The sequence below is a fragment of the Bombina bombina genome, chromosome 4 (assembly GCF_027579735.1).
Source record: "Bombina bombina isolate aBomBom1 chromosome 4, aBomBom1.pri, whole genome shotgun sequence".
In the NCBI taxonomy this organism is placed as follows: domain Eukaryota; kingdom Metazoa; phylum Chordata; class Amphibia; order Anura; family Bombinatoridae; genus Bombina; species Bombina bombina.
The window spans coordinates 641517023-641537200 of NC_069502.1; the positions used below are offsets into that span (position 1 = coordinate 641517023).

Genomic DNA, 20178 nt, shown 5'->3' on the forward strand with positions numbered 1-20178 from the left:
GCATATGAACCTCCTAGGTTAAGCTTTCAACTAAGAATACCAAGAGAACAAAGCAAAATTAGTGATAAAAGTAAATTGGAAAATTGTTTAAAATGACATGCTCTCTCTGAATCATGAAATTTTATTTTGGCCTAGACTGTCCCTTTAATATAAGTAAATAGAATCATGAAAAAATAGGTAAGTTTCATGTGTCTAAAATGTATTTATTCTCATTCTGATACAATTCTGTATAATATATGCTGTTTGAATACTTTATGGAATTTCTCCCTAAATTATACTAACATAACATATAACATCATACCTTAAAGCATTTATTCATTGTGTTACAATATTTGCTACTGAAGGTAACTCCTGAAAGATGTTTTCTATCATGATTCTTGTTCCAAAGAAAGTTCTTTAAATATGTTTGCCCTTGTTGAAGGAAGAGACAATATTTCTTTGATCTCCTTTACTTTGTTTTGCAAAGCCTTCAGCTCCCTTTGTAGAGCAGTCTGTATGGAGAGGTCTTTGAATTTATTCCCTGCAGGAAAGAATATATCAACTTATATGGTCTATAATAAATCAATACAATCAAAAACCTGTGGGGAAAAAAAGGTTAAGGTTTTCAGAAAGATCAAATATAGTCACCTTCATTTTGGCCACCGTTTATATCAAAAAGAATTATGTTCATCAAAAATATATATATTTCATTTCATGTAGAACTGTTATAGAGAAATACTGCATAGTGTCACAAGACATTAGAAGAATCTGTACAATAGTACATAGTGTATATATTATCTCTGAGGAACATCCAGCATGGAAATTAGCATAGTCTGTGAAGTGTTGCTACTGCAACAACAGTAATCTAATAGTAAATTGTACTGCAAGAGAACCAGTGATGCAACTCCATCATATAGTGTCAACGGTGTGGCGTCCTTATGTTGTAAGGCCTCAGAATTGGCCGTCAGTATCTGTTTCAGAAGGCAATGGCAAATGGGCTCCCATACGTCTTCCATCTACAGCTGAACACTGAAGTTGCTATTTCTAATTGGATTGGATCTTCAGCAACTAATGTTCATCCAAGACATTCCATCTACTTGTATCCTTCAGTTTCAATATTCATTTCAATTCAACATAACCCAGGTGCGCAATGCAAAGCAGTCTTCAAATCACATAAGCACCTGAATGGATGCTGCTGGCAACATTTGAAGTTTAGATTTATGTTCAAGTAGCAGCTGTGCTCATAATTTTGTGGCTATGTTATTCTCATTTTTTTCCACAGAAATCCCATCAGTCTGTTTTGTTTTGGATTGGGTTTCCTCTATATACTGCTGTACAGCCTTAAGTACAGCATTTTCCACCAGCCTTTTGCTCAGACTCACTAACTCGGCATCATCAGGCTCTCTCCCGTTCTTTTGACCTGTACACCACAACAAAAAATGAAGTTGCTATTAAAAATCTTCCTCTACAATGAATTCCAAAGTATAATAAACAAAGACTAAAATGCTTGAACACTTTCCTACAACTTTCCATCTATGTCTGCATTGCTTGTGAATGACTCATACAGTAAAGTATTCTGAAATGTTTACAGCAGTAAAAGAATTCACCATTGGTTACCTGGAATTAAATAGATACTTTCCTTTCTCATTTACCCCTAAAGGACACAGTTTCAGTTTCCTCAATTGTTCCATGACGGAATAATTCCATCATTGGTCATTAAGGGGTTAAAATAGTGATTGCTGCATATCAAAGGTATATGTTAATCACTTAAAAACAAATACAGGGACATTTCTGGTTTTGGTTGTCTCTCTGGGGGAACAACTATAAAAATGACTACAGCAAATTACCCAGGGGTTTTCATTTAACAGAAAAAATAGGGGTTTTTTACATTTCCTGGTGGGGGGAACACAACATTACAGTTTTACATTTCAATCAAGAGAAAGCTTGAGTGAAAAAGTAAACTCTTGGTTCCGCTTAATTTTTGGGGGGCAATTTCTCTTTTTTTATTATTTAAAACGATATATGACACATACAAATATCCTTAAGCTTTTGCATCCAATAATTTTCTATACATAAGCCAATCGCACAAAAAAACAAAAGCTCAGCTACAGGGGCATATTCATTAAGCTCCGTATGGAGCTTGATGCCCCGTGTTTCCGGCGAGCCTTCTAAAGACCGCTGCTCCATAACATGTCCGCCTGCTCTGAGGCGGCGGATAGAAATCGACAGAAATAAACCCGATTGAATACGATCGGATTAATTGACACCTTCTGCTAGCAGCCGATTGGCCGTGAATCTGCAGGGGTGGCATTGCACCAGCAGTTCACAAGAACTGCTGGTGCAATGATAAATGCCGACAGCGCATATTATCGGCATTTATCGATGTGCATCAGACATGATTCACTATATCGGATCATGTCCACTCGCACCATAATAAATAGGCCCCTTAAAGTCCTACTTCTGGTTATTTCTGTATGAGCTATAATACATGAGTACCATATCAAAGAAAAAAATACTGGCTTGTACATTGTACATTACAAACTGAGTTTAATTTCCCAATCAAATACATTTTATTAGGAATTTAATCTCTTGTATTATCTTTTTTTTTCCATAGAATTTCCAATATCTGGTATTGCAACTCCCACAATCCTTTGGTGCTAAATCACTATTGACATTGTCTTCACTTATTTTTGTAGCTATTTAAATCTATTGAGCATACTCAAAGTATATCAAAACAGGAGACTAATCTTTATAACTCAACAACCACTGCACTTGTTTACCAAATGAACAAGGGTTTCTAAACTGTAGTCATTGGGAGAATACTAACAGAATAGATTTAAATGATTTCACTGCTTAACAATTCAGCTGTTCAACAGTCCGAAAAGGTAAATACTTAGGGGTCGAATTATCAAGCTCTGAATGGAGCTTGATGCCCCTGTTTCCGCACAAGCCTTCAAGCTTGCCAGAAACAGTAGTTATGAAACAGCGGTCTAAAGACCGCTGCTCCATAACTTGTCCGCTGCCTCTGAGGCTGCGGTCTTCAATCCGTCCGATCCTAGACACCCCCTGCTAGCGGCCGTGAATCTGCAGGGGGCGGTATTGCACAAGCAGTTCATCAGAACTGCTTGTGCAATGGAAAATGCCGACAGCATATGCTGTTGGCATTTATCGATGTGCAGCGGACATTATACGCTACATTGTATCATGTCCGTCCGCACTTTAGTAGAATCGGCCCCTTAAAATCTTGTCTTCCCCAGGAAGGAGGACTGCTTCATTATAGAGACACAGAGCATAACCACAATCCAGTGGGTAATAAATGACAAACCATGATCTGAAGGTTTCACTACATTGCCTTTAGCAGCTGTGACGCCCCCTATACAATGACATTGGACTTTATCTTTTATATGGAACTGGAGCACAATCGGTCCAGCAGCAGAGGGAGGAGGGAGGCGGAGGAAGTGGAGTGGCCCTACAGTAAAAATAAATAAATAAAGGAAGAGGGAGTGATGGGGAGAAATTCCTTCACAAAAAGTGCGAATTGGGAGGGTGGGAGCTCTCCCTAAGGATCCAGAGGGGGGAGGTGGGGGGACCACTACATTACAGAATAAAAAAAAATGGCGGACAATAGTTAGAGGGGAGAGGGTTAAAAAGCTGTTTGGGAGGGATCAGGGAGGTTGGAGGGTAAGGGGGCATCCCACACTGCAGAAAATATTAAAACAAATAATAAATATTTTTTTTTAAAATCCTACCTGATTAACCCCTTTACCGCCAGGAATAATAAGTGTGGTGCGCAGCTGCAATTAGCAGTCTTTCTAATTACCAAAAAATAATGACAAAGTCTGCTATTTCTGAACAAAGGGGGCCTCAGAGAAGCTTTTACAACAATCTGTGCCATGATTGCACAAGCGGTATGTAAATAATTTCAGTGAGAAACCCAAAAGTTGTGAAAACATTAACAATTTTTTTAAATTTGAATGCATTTGATGGTGAAATGGTGGCATGACATATACCAAAATGGGCCTAGATCAATACCTTGAGTTGACCACTTAAAAATATATATATATAGTTTTGACAGGTAAATAAAAAAAAACAATGCTCTATTGCTGTTTAAATTGAGTGATAGAAAAAAAAAGGCTAAAAATGTTCCGGTATTTTGTGCAAGTTTTTCTCTGTAAGTCCAATTTATCAAACTCTTCTCCTCCCTTACGCACAAGAAAACCTGCAGTCAAGATTTATCAAGCAGTGGTCATCAGACCGCTGATTCCCTACTCTGTTCTCCCCCTCTTAGGTGGAGAATTTCAATCTTCCCGGTCTCGCTGCTTTGTGCTCATGTGCAACACCACCCCCTGCCCACGTACAGGAGGCGGGGTTGCACACAAGCACAAAGGAGCACTTGCGTGCAATGTTAAATTCTGGCAGTGGATTGCTGCATGCCAGCGGAGACACGGGCGAATATGATTCTATTTATAACCTTCCTACAGGAATAAGGTATACACTACATTTCAAGCCTTTGAAGAAAATAAATTTTTTATTTTGTTTTTCAATATGAAATATGATCATACACACTGAAACTCAGCCTTTCCCTTCTGCTGTCCTGCAGTGTTTTCCAAAAGCATTTATTTTATGTGACATAATATGATAAATTACAGCACTAATATTCAGTATAAGGAGTTTATTTTCAGAACAATGTGACCTTAGAGTAGTTACTAAATTTATTGTTGTTTTCCTCTTCTCACCGCAGGAAGCTATGAGCACAGAACAAATAAGTCAATCAATCTCAATTCATCTTTATACATAATTTTAGCCCATGGTAACACACTGCTATCTTTCTAATAAAAAAAACCCAGCATTAATAAGCATGAATAATAGAGTGTGTCAGCTAATGTATAGAAAATACATTTATAGAAATAAACTCATTTTTACAGAGTTTAAAGATTAAGGATAATGATGCGCTATTGGACATATCCCACAGATACATCTTTTTTTGCAGCAAGAAATATAACACATTTCATATGAAAATACTAAACAGCATTACTTTAGGATTAGTAGATAATATTATTTATAACATGCAGCTGAAACAAAGTCTTGAAATAAATATTTCCATTTAAAGATCACTTTGAGACTCAAGTAATGCTACTGCATATATTACATAAAAGCATTTAGTAAGATGTTTAAAGGGACTTTGTAGTTCAAACATTACATGCTCTAATTCATTAGAGCACATTATTAGAGCACTATTGATTTTTTTTAAGTCTATGTGATTAATCAATGCAAATGGGTTAAACACATGTTAAATTCCCATTCAGGAGATGCAAAGACCTGCTGTTCCCGAGCAGACAACGACAGTGAGCCAATCAGCAGTGGCCATTGCATGACCAGCTAATCATCAGCAGTTCCTACTCACGACCAGTAGTTAGCAGGGACGTGCACTCATAGGAGGCAGGGGAGGCAGTGTCTACCCTGCTATATGTGGCCAAAGCTTAATTAAATTTTAATTAAAACAAACAAAAAAAGTCCAAAAAAATATATTTCCCCCCCATGTAATGCTATGGAGAGGCAGGTACAGGAACGCTTCTCTCCATTGCAGTACATGGGTCAAAGGAAAAGCTGTACTGCAGCGCCACCTGTGTTCTGTCAATATATTAGCAGCAAAAATTTGGACCAATAGGAGGCACCCCTCTTGATGCCTCCTAGCAATTGAAGGATATATAGATTAATCAGGAGGAGGATGCAGTGAGCAGGGTCATATGACACAACTGGAACTGAGGTAACCTAAGAACAGATGACACCAAGCAGAAGAGTAAAGTATTATTCTACATCTCTTGTGATTCACAAATTGTGTTCAAATACAGCTCATTAACAGGGGGGACAGTAAGTGAGCATAACCCAAGCAGAAGAGTAAAGTAGTATTCTACATCTCTTGTGATTCACAAATTGTGTTCAGATACAGCTCATTAACAGGGGGGGGGGGGGACAGTAAGTGAGCATAACCCAATACTGACAGGAAGTCAAAGGGTCAATTCAAAATTAAATCCATAATTTAAAACCCAGAGTTTGAAGTTAAGTGTGCAGTGTCCACATTATTTAAATTAAAGTTTTTGACACTGAATATTGCTAAGCCTCCCTTTTTCATGGTTATTTGATTTAATTAGGTACAAACTCCATATATGTTATGTCTGTTCAGTCAGAGGATGCAGTATCTATTTTTATTTTTCTCTGTGTCTCCATTTATTTAAAGACTGCTGTTAACTTGTAATTCACAACTCAATTGAAAGCTGTTGCATTGTGTTTTTAATATGTGCTGCTTTTATACAAGTTTATATTAATAAAAAGGAGATAATGAGTCATTTAAAAAATATATGTAATTATTGCAGTTAAATGTTTTTAGAAACAATACCACTGTAAAGTAACTGGTTAAACACATAGTCAAAGGGAGACATTTAAAATTAAACTTTTATGATTGAGGTAGAGCATGCTATTTTAATAGACTTTTCTAGTTATTTATATTTTGAGAATTAGCATCAACTGTTACTGGCCCCATGTCAGCAAATCAAATTAGTTTTTGAAAGGAACATGAAAGTCATAATTACATTTCCATAATTCAGATAGAAATTGCACAAACAAATAAATAAATAAACTTTCTATTTTACTTTTATTATTATGTACTTCATTCTTTTGGTATCCTTTGGTGTCCTTTGTTGAAGAGCATACCTAAGTGGGATGTGCACGTGCGTTTCTTGAACACCATATTGCAGCAGCTGTGTTGGCAGTATTGATAACTTGTCCTTTGTGTAAAACTTGTATGGTAAATTATTTCTATTTTTACAATACAGTAGTGAGTAGAGAAGAGATTGTGGATCATTCTAATTGCTTAGTAACTTGCACTGTGCCACAGAATTGTGTGAGTGTGTATGTGAGCAGAGTGTGTGTGGGTGTCAGTGAGCAGAGTATGTGTGCTTTATTCTTCAGGTAATCAATACATTTCCGATGAGTTGGTGCTTTAGTGCAGTGTTTCTCAACAATGGTCCTCAAGAACTCTAACAGGCCAGGTTTTCATTATAGCTGAATCAGTGCACAGGTGAAGTAATCAGCTGATCAGTAACTCAGTGGTTACTAACTTGCTCTCACCATCATCTGATTATGTCACCTGTGCACTGGTTCAGCTATCATTTAAACCTGCCCTGTTGGCGGTATTTGCGGCCCTCTGTTTCTCCGGCGTATCATATCTAGTGCCTCACCAGCCTCTGACCTCACTGCACGTCACTGGTAGTTAGTTGTCTGTAGCTCCCAAGAGGGAATTTAACTATGGGGTTGATCACAGTTCTTTACATAAGCTTACTGTATGTACTGTGGGGGATTGCACCCAGGGGTGGAATGCCCAAAAAGAAAGGAGGAATCAACAGCCAAGGGTAATCAGAGAGGATTGCCTAACAACAAGGGCATCAACACCCCTGAGGCTGGACGCACTAAGCCCCTGGCCGTCGGCCTACCCAGACAGGGAGACCGCAAAATTGTTACTGGAGGGTATTCAAGAGAGGTTTTGGATTCCTGTCCAGGGGTTGGTGAGAGGGTCAGCGACCCACAGGAACTTGCAATCGGCCTATGAATTCCCGGAAGCGGTTAGGGAAAAAATTAATCAGGAGCAGGCCATGGGTAGGTTCGTCGGTTCATTCAGGGTTCCTCCGATAACTTCTTTGGTGGTATCTCCTTTGGGGGAGATCCCAAAGAAGGAACACGGGAAATACCGCCTCATTCTGCACCTGTCCTACCCAAAGATGATGTGATAGACCCGGAAACTTAGTTTGGTGCGGTATCAGACGTTTGACCACGCATTGGAGCTCGGCAAATCGGCAGGTCCAGGAGCATTGATGGCCAAGCTGGACATCAAATTGGCCTTTCAATTGCTACCTATTCACCCAGATTTGTTTGGGTTAATGGGATGCAAGGTGGATGGGTGCTACTACATTGACAGGTGTCTTCCGATGGAATGCTCCATCTCTTGCGCATATTTTGAATCTTTCAGTACATTCTTGCACTGGGTGGTGATTACGGCAGCAAGGGGGAGTGCAATAGCTCATTACCTGGATGTCTTCCTGGTTTTGGGTAGCGCCGACTCATCGGAATGGGAGAGGTTAATGAGGGTCATGCGCGCTAGGATGGTGGAATTCAGGATTCCATTGGTGGAGGACAAAACAGAAGGTCCATGCACCAAATTAACGTTCTTGGGGATAGAAATCGACACTGTTGCACAGTGTTGGCGTCGCCATGATGACAAAGTTCGCCGCATGATGACGGCTGTGCAAAACTTGGCAGCCTCACAGCGGACTAGCATTAGGGAATTGCAATTGATGCTGGGACTCCTTAATTTTGCGTGCAAGATCATCCTTATGGGCAGGGTACTCAATCAGAGGCTTGAGGCTCTGCTGCCAGGTAAGCATAGGGGAGGTATTTTGTGGTATCCGGCGAGATGAAGGAAGACCTAAGTATATGGGAGACCTTTTTGGCTGGATTCAATGGGTCTTTGCTAGGGTGGAGGCCACCAGTCCCCAGCCAGGTTATGCATCTGTTCACAGATGCAGCGGGTGCTTCTGGTTACGGTGCGTACCTGGACAGGGAATGGAGTGCGGAGGCTTGGCCTTCGATCTGGCATGAGAAAGGTCTGAAAAGGAAGCTGACACTGTTGGAAGTGTTCCCCATTGTGGTAGCCATTGAGCTCTGGGGTCGGTTACTGGGCAATAGATTTATAGCTTTCTGGACAGATAACGCAAGCATCGTGTTTTTCCATAAATAGGCTATCAGCTTCCTCACCAATTGTGGTAAGCTATCTGCGCCATCTGGTGTTGTGGTGTTTGCAATTTAACATACAATGCTGCTGAACATGTCATGGGGGTCAATAACACTTTAGCTGATGCCTTGTCTAGATTCCAATGGGATACTTTTAAGAGACTGGCGCCATTGGTCAAGGATGTAGAGTAACCTTGTCCATCCTCTCTTTGGCAGTTGGTGGGGCATGAGTGACCCTCTTTCCATTAATTCGGGCTTCATTGGTGCCATCCACATGGCAGAAATATACAAAGCACTGGAGTGAGTGTACTAGGTTCCTGGAGGTCTATAAGGCCTTTTCAGGTAAGGGCTCTCAGGTAATGTTATTGCGATGGATGGCCAGCCTTAGACACCAAGGGGTATGCGGCAGGTTAGCAGTCATATCATTTTTCTGCAGCTTACTGGGATACCCAAATATCACAAAAGGGTTCATGGTTCGACAGATTTTGAAAGGCTGGGACGGAGTTCAGACGGCGGGATGGCCAAGAACCAATCACCTTAAACAGGCTGGAGGCACTAATGGCAGCCTTGCATACAGTCTGCCAGGTGGAGTATGAGAGGAAAATATTTAGTTGCGCATTCGCATTGGAATTTTTCGTGGCGTTTGCGGCCAGGGGAGTTAGTGGCTGCTTCGAAGCAAGCACGAGACACTGGCGTTCAGTTAAATCACATAAGATTGGCGGGGGGATAAAGTGCTGGTATATATCCCTCGCTCAAAGACGGATCAGGAAGCCAGAGGCACATGAACAACTTTGGGTGCCTCAGCTCTTGGTCCATATCCCGTGGAGCTTTCACGAGCATTAATGTTGATCCGACTGGCCTTGGCAAACCAATTTCTGGTGCATAAGGACGGGTCCAAAGGTCCCTCATGGGTGTGGGTGGTTGGACACTCCTATGTCCACTGGGAGGCCTTAAGAGCACTATCCCTTCCAGATGGGCAACAACTGGGACTGCCGGCGTCAAGAGCATCCGTTGAATGGCTGGGTCATAGAGGTTTGCTGTGGAATGGCTTGCCGACCCTCCCTCAGGACACCAAGCGAACAACATGAGGTCTGACGTTCGATGGATTTGCACCATCTTTACCAATGCCCAAGACCGCCTATAGAGTGAGGAAAAAAGTTAACAGGGAGTTAGGTAGAGCTGTCATGTCAGCAGGGGGTTTTGTGGTCCGCAATGAGCAGATCTCAGCAGATAAAAAGAGATTGTACCGACCTGATGGGTTACACCTATCGGATGAAGGCTTAGGGATCTTTTTGGCGGACCTCAGAAAGGGATTAGTTACCCATATTTAGGTGTTGGCGGCAAGAGGCTGCCTTTACAGGTAAATTTGTCTCTTGTAGTGGGAGGTCATGGCGATAAGTGTAAGTACAGGGCCTGTAGGGAAGACAGCCAAGCTAATGGGTGGGGTGATGTCCCCAGGTCATGCCCTGGGGGTATCCCGCCCCGCGGGCCTGCTGGCTGGAGATCCTTTAGGGCACCTGGGACTATCAAGGAATGGGGCGTACCATGATACCCAGCTCTAAGTCTCTGTGTGTTTATTTATAAGTTTGTTAAGTTAAGTTTAAAGTTAAAGGGTGGTAACTATCATGTAGGGCATCAACCATTATGGGAGTGTAAGGTAGCATAGTCTCCTGTAACAGAATTAATGGGCTGTGCCATCTAGTGCCATCTTAGTAGGAAAAGGTTGCAACTTTGTTGAAGAGTGGGATCTACTCACCAGATATAAGATGGAACATGAGGAAGATCCAGCCTCTTTTCCTTTGGATCTGCACTGGTGAAAGTTATTTTTTCCAGGCCCTCCCTCCCCTTTTGTTTGTGTTTTGTGTATGTGTCGGCATTCAGGCAAGAAAGGCTATCTTAGATGTTGCTGGTTAGTTAAGCCATAGGCAGGGATAGGGTTAGTTGGCCTAATTGCCATAAGTCCTTTTGGGTAGAGTTTGGGGCTCCCTCGGGAGGAGTTTGCTGCACGTCTCGGCCCCTGGCACCTTATAGGTTGGAGTTACCTCTTTGTGTATGTCAATCTTCTAGCGGCGGGAGGTCATGGCCATAACCATAAGTACAGGGCCTGTAGAGGTGACAGCCGGGCTAATGGGCGGGGTGATGTCCCCAGGTCTTGCCCTGGGGGTACCCCGCCCCGCGGGCCTGCTGGCTGGAGATCCTTTAGGGCACCTGGGACTATCAAGGAATGGGGCGAAGCGCAGTTTGGCTTCCCCCTTCACGTCATTAATTCCAGACATCATTGGCCTTTACCAGACATCATTGGCTGTATGGAGTTAATTTCCTGGGCCTCGAATGCTGCCACAAGTTTCTATTGCGGCTTTAGAAGTCGAAATTGTTTATTTAATCAAGTTAAATAAATGCGACCATGATATGGTTTTATACCCAGCTCTTAGTCTCTGTGTGTTTATTTATAAGTTTGTTAAGTTAAGTTTAAAGTTAAAGGGTGGTAACTAGCATGTAGAGCATCAACCATTAAGTTTTCAGGATGGAAATCTTTCTGCCTGCTGCCTACACTTCAGTAAGTTTATGCTCCTTATGAGCTCATAAAGCTTCTCACATCTTATGTTTTTTTTGATGGATGGCTTTAATATGATTGGGTATGTGAGAGATAAAGAAACATTTGACTGGTTATAAAATGTTAAAAGTTGTACGTAGACTTGATGTTTTGTGCTGGGGTGTAGCATCGTTAGTGGAGTTACTGTGCAGCTGCTGCAGCATGTGTTTGTTTTACATTGGTAAATAGTTATTTGAAACACATCTCTCTAATTGCATATGCTTAACCTCTTAAGGACATATGACGGAATTTTTCCGTCATAAAACAATTGAGCAAACTTAAAGCTGTGTCCTTAAAGGGTCATTTTATTGATCTAATGTTGTTAGATTCTAACATGTTTTATATGTTGTATTTGGAGGAGACAGTGAATTGAAGGGATATGCTTGGGTTGCACAGCTGCAGCAAACTATAACAGAGCAATTTGCTGTGCATTTTTTTAAAATCAGTGCCCCATGCAGTGGATGTATGGGTGCTGATATATATAGAAGTTATTCTCTATGCACAGCCCTCAAGTAAGCAGAGTATGCAAATAGTGCCAGTGTTAAAAGAAAAGAAAAAATAATTGAAAAATGTTTTACCTGTGTGTCCCCCTCCCTCTCTCTCTTTTTCTTCCTCCCTCTCTCTCTCCCTCTCTCTCTTTTTCTCCCTCTCACTTCATCTACCTCTCTCTCTCTCTTCCTCTCCCTCCCTCTGTCTCTTCCTCTCTCCCTCTCCCTTTCTCTCTCTATTCATCTCCCTCACTCTCTTCCCCTCCATCCCTCTCTCTCTCTTCTTCCTCTTCCTCTCCCTCTCTTTTCCACTCCCTCTTTCTTGCTCTCTTCCCTTCCCTCTTTCTTCCTCTCCCTCTCTCTCTTCCACTCCCTCTCTCTCTTCCTCTCCCTATCCCTCTCTATTCTTCTCCCTCTCACTTTTCCTCTTCCCCTCTCTCTCCCGCTCTGTTCCACTTTCTCCCTCTCCCTCTCTCTTATTCTCCCTCTCTTCCTCTCCCTCTCTTCCTCTCCCTGCCTCTCTTCCTCTCCCTCTTCTTCTTCTCCCTCTCTCTTCTTCCTCTCCCTCTCTCTTCCTTTTCCTCTCCCACTCCATCTCCCTCTCTATGCTTCCTCTCCCTCTCTATTACTCTCTCTTCCTTTCCCTCTCCCTCTCCCATTTCCTCTCTCTCTTCCTCTCTCTCCCTCTCTTTCCCTCTCTCTTCCTCTTCGTTTTAAGAAAATTACAAGAAACTAATTTCTTTATTTGTTGTTTAGCAATGAGAAGCCTGACACCTGTGTTTATGTGATTTCTAAAATTTCATCTATTTAATTTGGTAAACTATAATGCTGTGTTTTCACTAAATAAGTAGTAGATTTACAGGTATATTCACTTAAAGGGAAACTGAACCCAATTTTTTTCTTTTGTAATTCAGAAAGAGCATGCAATTTTAAGCAACTTTCTAATTTACTCCTATTATCAATTTTTCTTCGTTCTCTTGCTATCATTCGCCTAGATTTAGAGTTTGGCGTTAGCCGTCAAAACCAGCGTTAGAGGCTCCTAATGCTGGTTTTGGGCTACCGCTGGTATTTAGAGTCAGTCAGGAAAGGGTCTAACGCTCACTTTGCAGCCGTGACTTTTCCATACCGCAGATCCCCCTACGCCATTTGCGTATCATATCTTTTCAATGGGATCTTTCTAACGCCGGTATTTAGAGTCGTGGCTGAAGTGAGCGTTAGAAATCTAACGACAAAACTACATCCGCAGAAAAAAAACAGGAGTTCAGAGCTTTCTGGGCTAACGCCGGTTCATAAAGCTCTTAACTACTGTGCTCTATAGTACACTAACACCCATAAACTACCTATGTACCCCTAAACCGAGGTCCCCCCACATCGCCGCCACTCTATTAAATTATTTTAACCCCTAATCTGCCGACCACACACCGCCGCCACCTACATTATCCCTATGTACCCCTAATCTGCTGCCCCTAACACCGCCGACCACTATATTATATTTATTAACCCCTAATCTGCCGCCCCCAACGTCACCTCCACCTACCTACAATTATTAACCCCTAATCTGCCGACCGGACCTCACTGCTACTCTAATAAATGTATTAACCCCTAAAGCTAAGTCTAACCCTAACACCCCCCTAAGTTAAATATAATTTAAATCTAACAAAATAAATTAACTCTTATTAAATAAATTATTCCTATTTAAAGCTAAATACTTACCTGTAAAATAAATCCTAATATAGCTACAATATAAATTATAATTATATTGTAGCTATTTTAGGATTAATATTTATTTTACAGGCAACTTTGTATTTATTTTAACCAGGTACAATAGCTATTAAATAGTTAAGAACTATTTAATAGTTACCTAGTTAAAATAATTACAAAATTACCTGGAAAATAAATCCTAACCTAAGTTACAATTAAACCTAACACTACACTATCAATAAATTAATGACATAAAATACCTACAATTATCTACAATTAAACCTAACACTACACTATCAATAAATTAATTAAATAAAATACCTGCAATTATCTACAATTAAATCTAACACTACACTATCAATAAATTAATTAAATACAATACCTACAAATAAATACAATTAAATAAACTAACTAAGTACAAAAAATAAAAAAGAACTGTTACAAAAAATAAAAAAATATGTACAAACATTAGAAAAATATTACAACAATTTTAAGCTAATTACACCTACTCTAAGCCCCCTAATAAAATAACAAAGCCCCCCAAAATAAAAAAATGCCCTACCCTATTCTAAAATTAAAATAGAAAAGCTCTTTTACCTTACCAGCCCTTAAAAGGGCCTTTTGCGGGGCATGCCCCAAAGAATTCAACTCTTTTGCCTGGAAAAAAAAACATACAACATTACAACCCACCACCCACATGCCCCTAATCTAACCCAAACCCCCCTTAAATAAACCTAACAATAAGCCCCTGAAGATCTTCCAACCTTATCTTCACCACGCCGGGTATCACTGATCGGTCCAGGCTCCGATGTCTTGATCCAAGCCCAAGTGGGGGCTGAAGACGTCCATCCTCCGGCTGAAGTCTTGATCCAAGCGGCGGCTGAAGAAGTCCATCATCGGGCAGAAGTCTTCATCCTATCCGGGAGGAAGAGGAGATCCGGAACGGTAGGCATCTTCATCCAAGCGGCATCTTCTATCTTCTTCCATCCGATGACGAGCGGCTCCATCTTCAAGACCTCCGGCGTGGATCCATCCTCTTCTTCCGACGTCGTAAAACAGAATGAAGGTTCCTTTAAGGGACGTCATCCAAGATGGCGTCCCTCGAATTCCGATTGGCTGATAGGATTCTATCAGCCAATCGGAATTAAGGTAGGACAATTCTGATTGGCTGATGGAATCAGCCAATCAGATTCAAGTTCAATCCGATTGGCTGATCCAATCAGCCAATCAGATTGAGCTCGCATTCTATTGGCTGATCGGAACAGTCAATAGGACGCGAGCTCAATCTGATTGGCTGATTGGATCAGCCAATCGGATTGAACTTGAATCTGATTGGCTGATTCCATCAGCCAATCAGAATTTTCCTACCTTCTTCAGTCGCTGCTTGGATCAAGACTTCAGCCCGAGGATGGACGTCTTCAGCCCCCGCTTGGGCTTGGATCAAGACATCGGAGCCTGGACCGATCGGTGATCCCCGGCATGGTGAAGATAAGGTAGGAAGATCTTCAGGGGCTTAGTGTTAGGTTTATTTAAGGGGGGTTTGGGTTAGATTAGGGGTATGTGGGTGGTGGGTTGTAATGTTGGGGGGGTATTGTATGTTTTTTTTTCCAGGCAAAAGTGCTGAATTCTTTGGGGCATGCCCCGCAAAAGGCCCTTTTAAGGGTTGGTAAGGTAAAATAGCTTTTCTATTTTAATTTTAGAATAGGGTAGGGCATTTTTTTATTTTGGGGGGCTTTGTTATTTTATTAGGGGGCTTAGAGTAGGTATAATTAGCTTAAAATTGTTGTAATATTTTTCTAATGTTTGTAAATATTTTTTTATTTTTTGTAACTTAGTTCTTTTTTATTTTTTGTACTTTAGTTAGTTTATTTAATTGTATTTATTTGTAGGTATTGTATTTAATTAATTTATTGATAGTGTAGTGTTAGGTTTAATTGTAACTTAGGTTATTTTACAGGTAATTTTGTAATTATTTTAACTAGGTAGCTATTAAATAGTTATTAACTATTTAATAGCTATTGTACTTGGTTAAAATAAATACAAAGTTGCCTGTAAAATAAATATTAATCCTAAAATAGCTACAATATAATTATAATTGATATTGTAGCTATATTAGGATTTATTTTACAGGTAAGTATTAGCTTTAAATAGGAATAATTTATTTAATAAGAGTTAATTTATTTAGTTAGATTTAAATTATATTTAACTTAGGGGGGTTAGGGTTAGACTTAGCTTTAGGGGTTAATACATTTATTAGAGTAGCGGCGAGGTCCGGTCGGCAGATTAGGGGTTAATAATAGTAGGTTGGTGGATGCGACGTTGGGGGCGGCAGATTAGGGGTTAATAAATATAATATAGGGGTCGGCGGTGTTAGGGGCAGCAGATTAGGGGTACATAGCTATAATGTAGGTTGCGGCGGTGTACGGAGCGGCAGATTAGGGGTTAAAAAAATATGCAGGGGTCAGCGATAGCGGGGGAGGCAGATTAGGGGTTAATAAATGTAAGGTTAGGGGTGTTTAGACTCGGGGTTCATGTTAAGGTGTTAGGTGCAGACTTAGGAACTGTTTCCCCATAGGAAACAATGGGGCTGCGTTAGGAGCTGAACGCTGCTTTTTTGCAGGTGTTAGGTTTTTTTTCAGCTCAAACTGCCCCATTGTTTCCTATGGGGATATCGTGCACAAGCACGTTTTTGAAGCTGGCCGCGTCCGTAAGCACCGCTGGTATTGAGAGTTGCAGTGGGGGTAAATTATGCTCTACGCTCCTTTTTTGGAGCCTAACGCAGCCATTCTGTGAACTCTAAATACCAGCGGTATTTAAAAGGTGCGGGGGGAAAAAAGCCAGCGTTAGCTACGCGGGTCTTTACCGACAAAACTCTAAATCTAGCTGATTATTTGAAAAAGAAGGCATCTAAGCTTTTTTTTGGTTTCAGTACTCTGGACAGCACTTTTTTATTAGTGGATGAATTTATCCACCAATCAGCAAGGACAACCCAGGTTGTTCGCAAAAATGGGCTGACATATAAACTTACATTCTTGCATTTCAAATAAAGATACCAAGAGAATGAAGAAAATTTGATAATAGGAGTAAATTAGAAAGTTGCTTAAAATTGCATGCTCTTTCTGAATCACGAAATAATTTTTTTGGGTACAGTGTCCCTTTAAATGTGCATTAGCAAGGGAATCTGGGATTTTTTTTTTCCAATAAAAACTGTATAATTGAAACCTATTTTATTGTGTTTTTATTTTGGGACAAAATAAGTTAATTAGCTCAGACAGTTGAATAAATCGTTTTTCAAATAAAACCCCTCAGTATTCAGGTTTAATTGCAGTGTTGGCACTCTGAGCTAAATAAGTTGCTTTCGTGTTGCAATTTGGGCACTCGGTGCTGAAACAGGTTCATCATCACTGTGCTAGGTGCACAAACATATTTATCTTTATAGAATGCTCGCTAATACATTGTCCTAACAAAATGAAACCAACAGGGACGGACTGGGCAAATCGGCCGTTGACCGAGAGCCCGACATCTTAGAGGGCCCTCCACCACTGCAGGCATGCATCATCATGCAGCAGCAGAATTAAGATTTTTTTTAAAAATATTAATCTTTATTATTTTTGTATTGGGCTTGGCTGGATTCTGGATTCAGTTTTGGACTAGTGCTTTGGAAGGGAAGGGCCCAGGGGGGGTGCTCTCTTTCTCACATTTGTGTGTTGGAGGGCTGGCTAACGGCTAGATTTAGAGTTTTGTCGGTAACGACGCGTGTAGCTAACGCTGGCTTTTTTCTGGCCGCACCTTTTAAATAACTCTGGTATTGAGAGTCCACAGAATGGCTGCGTTAGGCTCCAAAAAAGGAGCGTAGAGCATATTTAACGCCACTGCAACTCTCGATACCAGAGTTGCTTACGGACGCGGCCAGCCTCAAAAACGTGCTCGTGCACTATTCCCCCATAGAAAACAATGGGGCTGTTTGAGCTGAAAAAAAACCTAACACCTGCAAAAAAGCTGCGTTCAGCTCCTAACGCAGCCCCATTGTTGTCTATGGGGAAACACTTCCTACGTCTGCACCTAACACTCTAACATGTACCCCAAGTCTAAACACCCCTAACCTTACACTTATTAACCCCTAATCTGCCGCCCCCGCTATCGCTGACCCCTGCATATTATTATTAACTCCTAATCTGCCGCTCCGTAAACCGCCGCTACTTACATTATCCCTATGTACCCCTAATCTGCTGCCCCTAACACCGCCAACCCCTATATTATATTTATTAACCCCTAATCTGCCCCCCACAACGTCGCCTCCACCTGCCTACACTTATTAACCCCTAATCTGCCGAGCGGACCGCACCGCTACTATAATAAAGTTATTAACCCCTAATCAGCCTCACTAACCCTATAATAAATAGTATTAACCCCTAATCTGCCCTCCCTAACATCGCCGACACCTAACTTCAAACATTAACCCCTAATCTGCCGACTGGAGCTCACCGCTATTCTAATAAATGTATTAACCCCTAAAGCTAAGTCTAACCCTAACACTAACACCCCCCTAAGTTAAATTTAATTTAAATCTAACGAAATTAATTAACTCTTAATTAATTAAATAAATTATTCCTATTTAAAGCTAAATACTTACCTGTAAAATAAATCCTAATATAGCTACAATATAAATTATAATTATATTATAGCTATTTTAGGATTTATATTTATTTTACAGGTAACTTTGTATTTATTTTAACCAGGTACAATAGCTATTAAATAGTTAAGAACTATTTAATAGCTAAAATAGTTAAAATAATTACAAAATTACCTGTAAAATAAATCCTAACCTAAGTTACAATTAAACCTAACACTACACTATCAATAAATTAATTAAATAAAATACCTACAATTACCTACAATTAAACCTAACACTACACTATCAATAAATTAATTAAATACAATATCTACAAATAAATACAATGAAATAAACTAACTAAAGTACAAAAAATAAAAAAGAACTGTTACAAAAAATAAAAAAATATTTACAAACATCAGAAAAATATTACAACAATTTTAAACTAATTACACCTACTCTAAGCCCCCTAATAAAATAACAAAGCCCCCCAAAATAAAAAATGCCCTACGCTATTCTAAATTACAAAAGTTCAAAGCTCTTTTACCTTACCAGCCCTGAACAGGGCCCTTTGCGGGGCATGCCCCAAGAAATTCAGCTCTTTTTCCTGTAAAAAACACACATACAATACCCCCCCAACATTACAACCCACCACCCACATACCCCTAATCTAACCCAAACCCCCCTTAAATAAACCTAACACTAAGCCCCTGAAGATCTTCCTACCTTATCTTCACCATACCAGGTTCACCGATCAATCCAGAAGAGCTCCTCCGATGTCCTGATCCAAGCCCAAGCGGGGGGCTGAAGATGTCCATGATCCGGCTGAAGTCATCATCCAAGCGGGAGCTGAAGAGGTCCATGATCTGGCTGAAGTCATCATCCAAGCGGGAGCTGAAGAGGTCCATGATCCGGCCGAAGTCTTCTATCAACGGCATCTTCAATCTTCTGTCTTCCGGATCCATCTTGCAGACCTCCGACGCGGAACATCCTGCTGGCCCGACGGACTAGCGGCGAATGAAGGCTCCTTTAAGGGACGTCATCCAAGATGGCATCCCTCGAATTCCGATTGGCTGATAGGATTCTATCAGCCAATCGGAATTAAGGTAGGAAAATTCTGATTGGCTGATGGAATCAGCCAATCAGAATCAAGTTCAATCCGATTGGCTGAACCGATCAGCCAATCAGATTGAGCTTGCATTCTATTGGCTGTTCCGATAGGATACGCAATTGACGTAAGGGGATCTGCGGTATGGAAAAGTCGCGGCTGAAAAGTGAGCATTAGACCCTTTTTTGACTGACTCCAAATACCGGCGGTAGCCTAAAACCAGCGTTAGGAGCCTCTAACGCTGGTTTTCACGGCTACCGCCAAACTCCAAATCTAGGCCTAAGTAAGGGAAAGGAGTGGGAGTCAGTAAGTCTGGCCTGGCAATAGCAGCCGCCAGCCGGGAGCATGTGCAACATTTGAACAGTGGACCGGAACACCATCATGGGGTGACAGTCAGAGGTCCAATAGTATCAGGAGGCCCACCGGACCCCAAAGGCCAGTGAAGTGCTGCTGCATGTACTGTCAGCTGCAGTCAAAACTGATTATTTTTGTTTAATTTGTACTTTTAGTAAATATTAAAAAAATGAAATAATATAGTTCCTTGACCTGTCTGTGAAGCAGAAATCAACATAAAGTATCTTTTAGAGTTGGAAATCAAATTGCACACCATTGTACAACTGACCAGAGTATTTAGAATATTATGACACGTAACTATGTTAGACCATGTGTAATTTTTGGCATTACTGACTCGATAACTCTTTGGATCCCATTAAACATTAGATGGACAGACTATGTTTCCAGCTAGGAAACCTGTCCGCCAGTTATAGCTGTCTGCAGTTCTCATTGCACAATTAAATTAATGTGCAGCATTGTCCCCTGCTCTAGGGCCTATCACCCTTAACAAACAAGTTCAGGGCGATCTATCTCTTTTCCCTCTGAGAGAGTCTGCATCGCAACAGCTTCAAAGCAGCTT

The 20178-nt window shown here is 40.8% G+C and overlaps 1 protein-coding gene across 1 annotated transcript in view; it reads right to left on the reverse strand.

Annotated features, from left to right (window-relative positions):
• Window positions 1-385: 385 nt before the first annotated feature.
• LOC128656662 (A-kinase anchor protein 7-like) overlaps window positions 386-20178 on the reverse strand; it is a 190085-nt gene continuing 170292 nt past the window's right edge. The window contains exon 2 of the mRNA XM_053710685.1: window positions 386-1399. Coding sequence (XP_053566660.1) covers window positions 1221-1399 — 179 coding nt within the window. The 3' untranslated portion in view covers window positions 386-1220. The remainder of the gene's footprint in view (window positions 1400-20178) is intronic.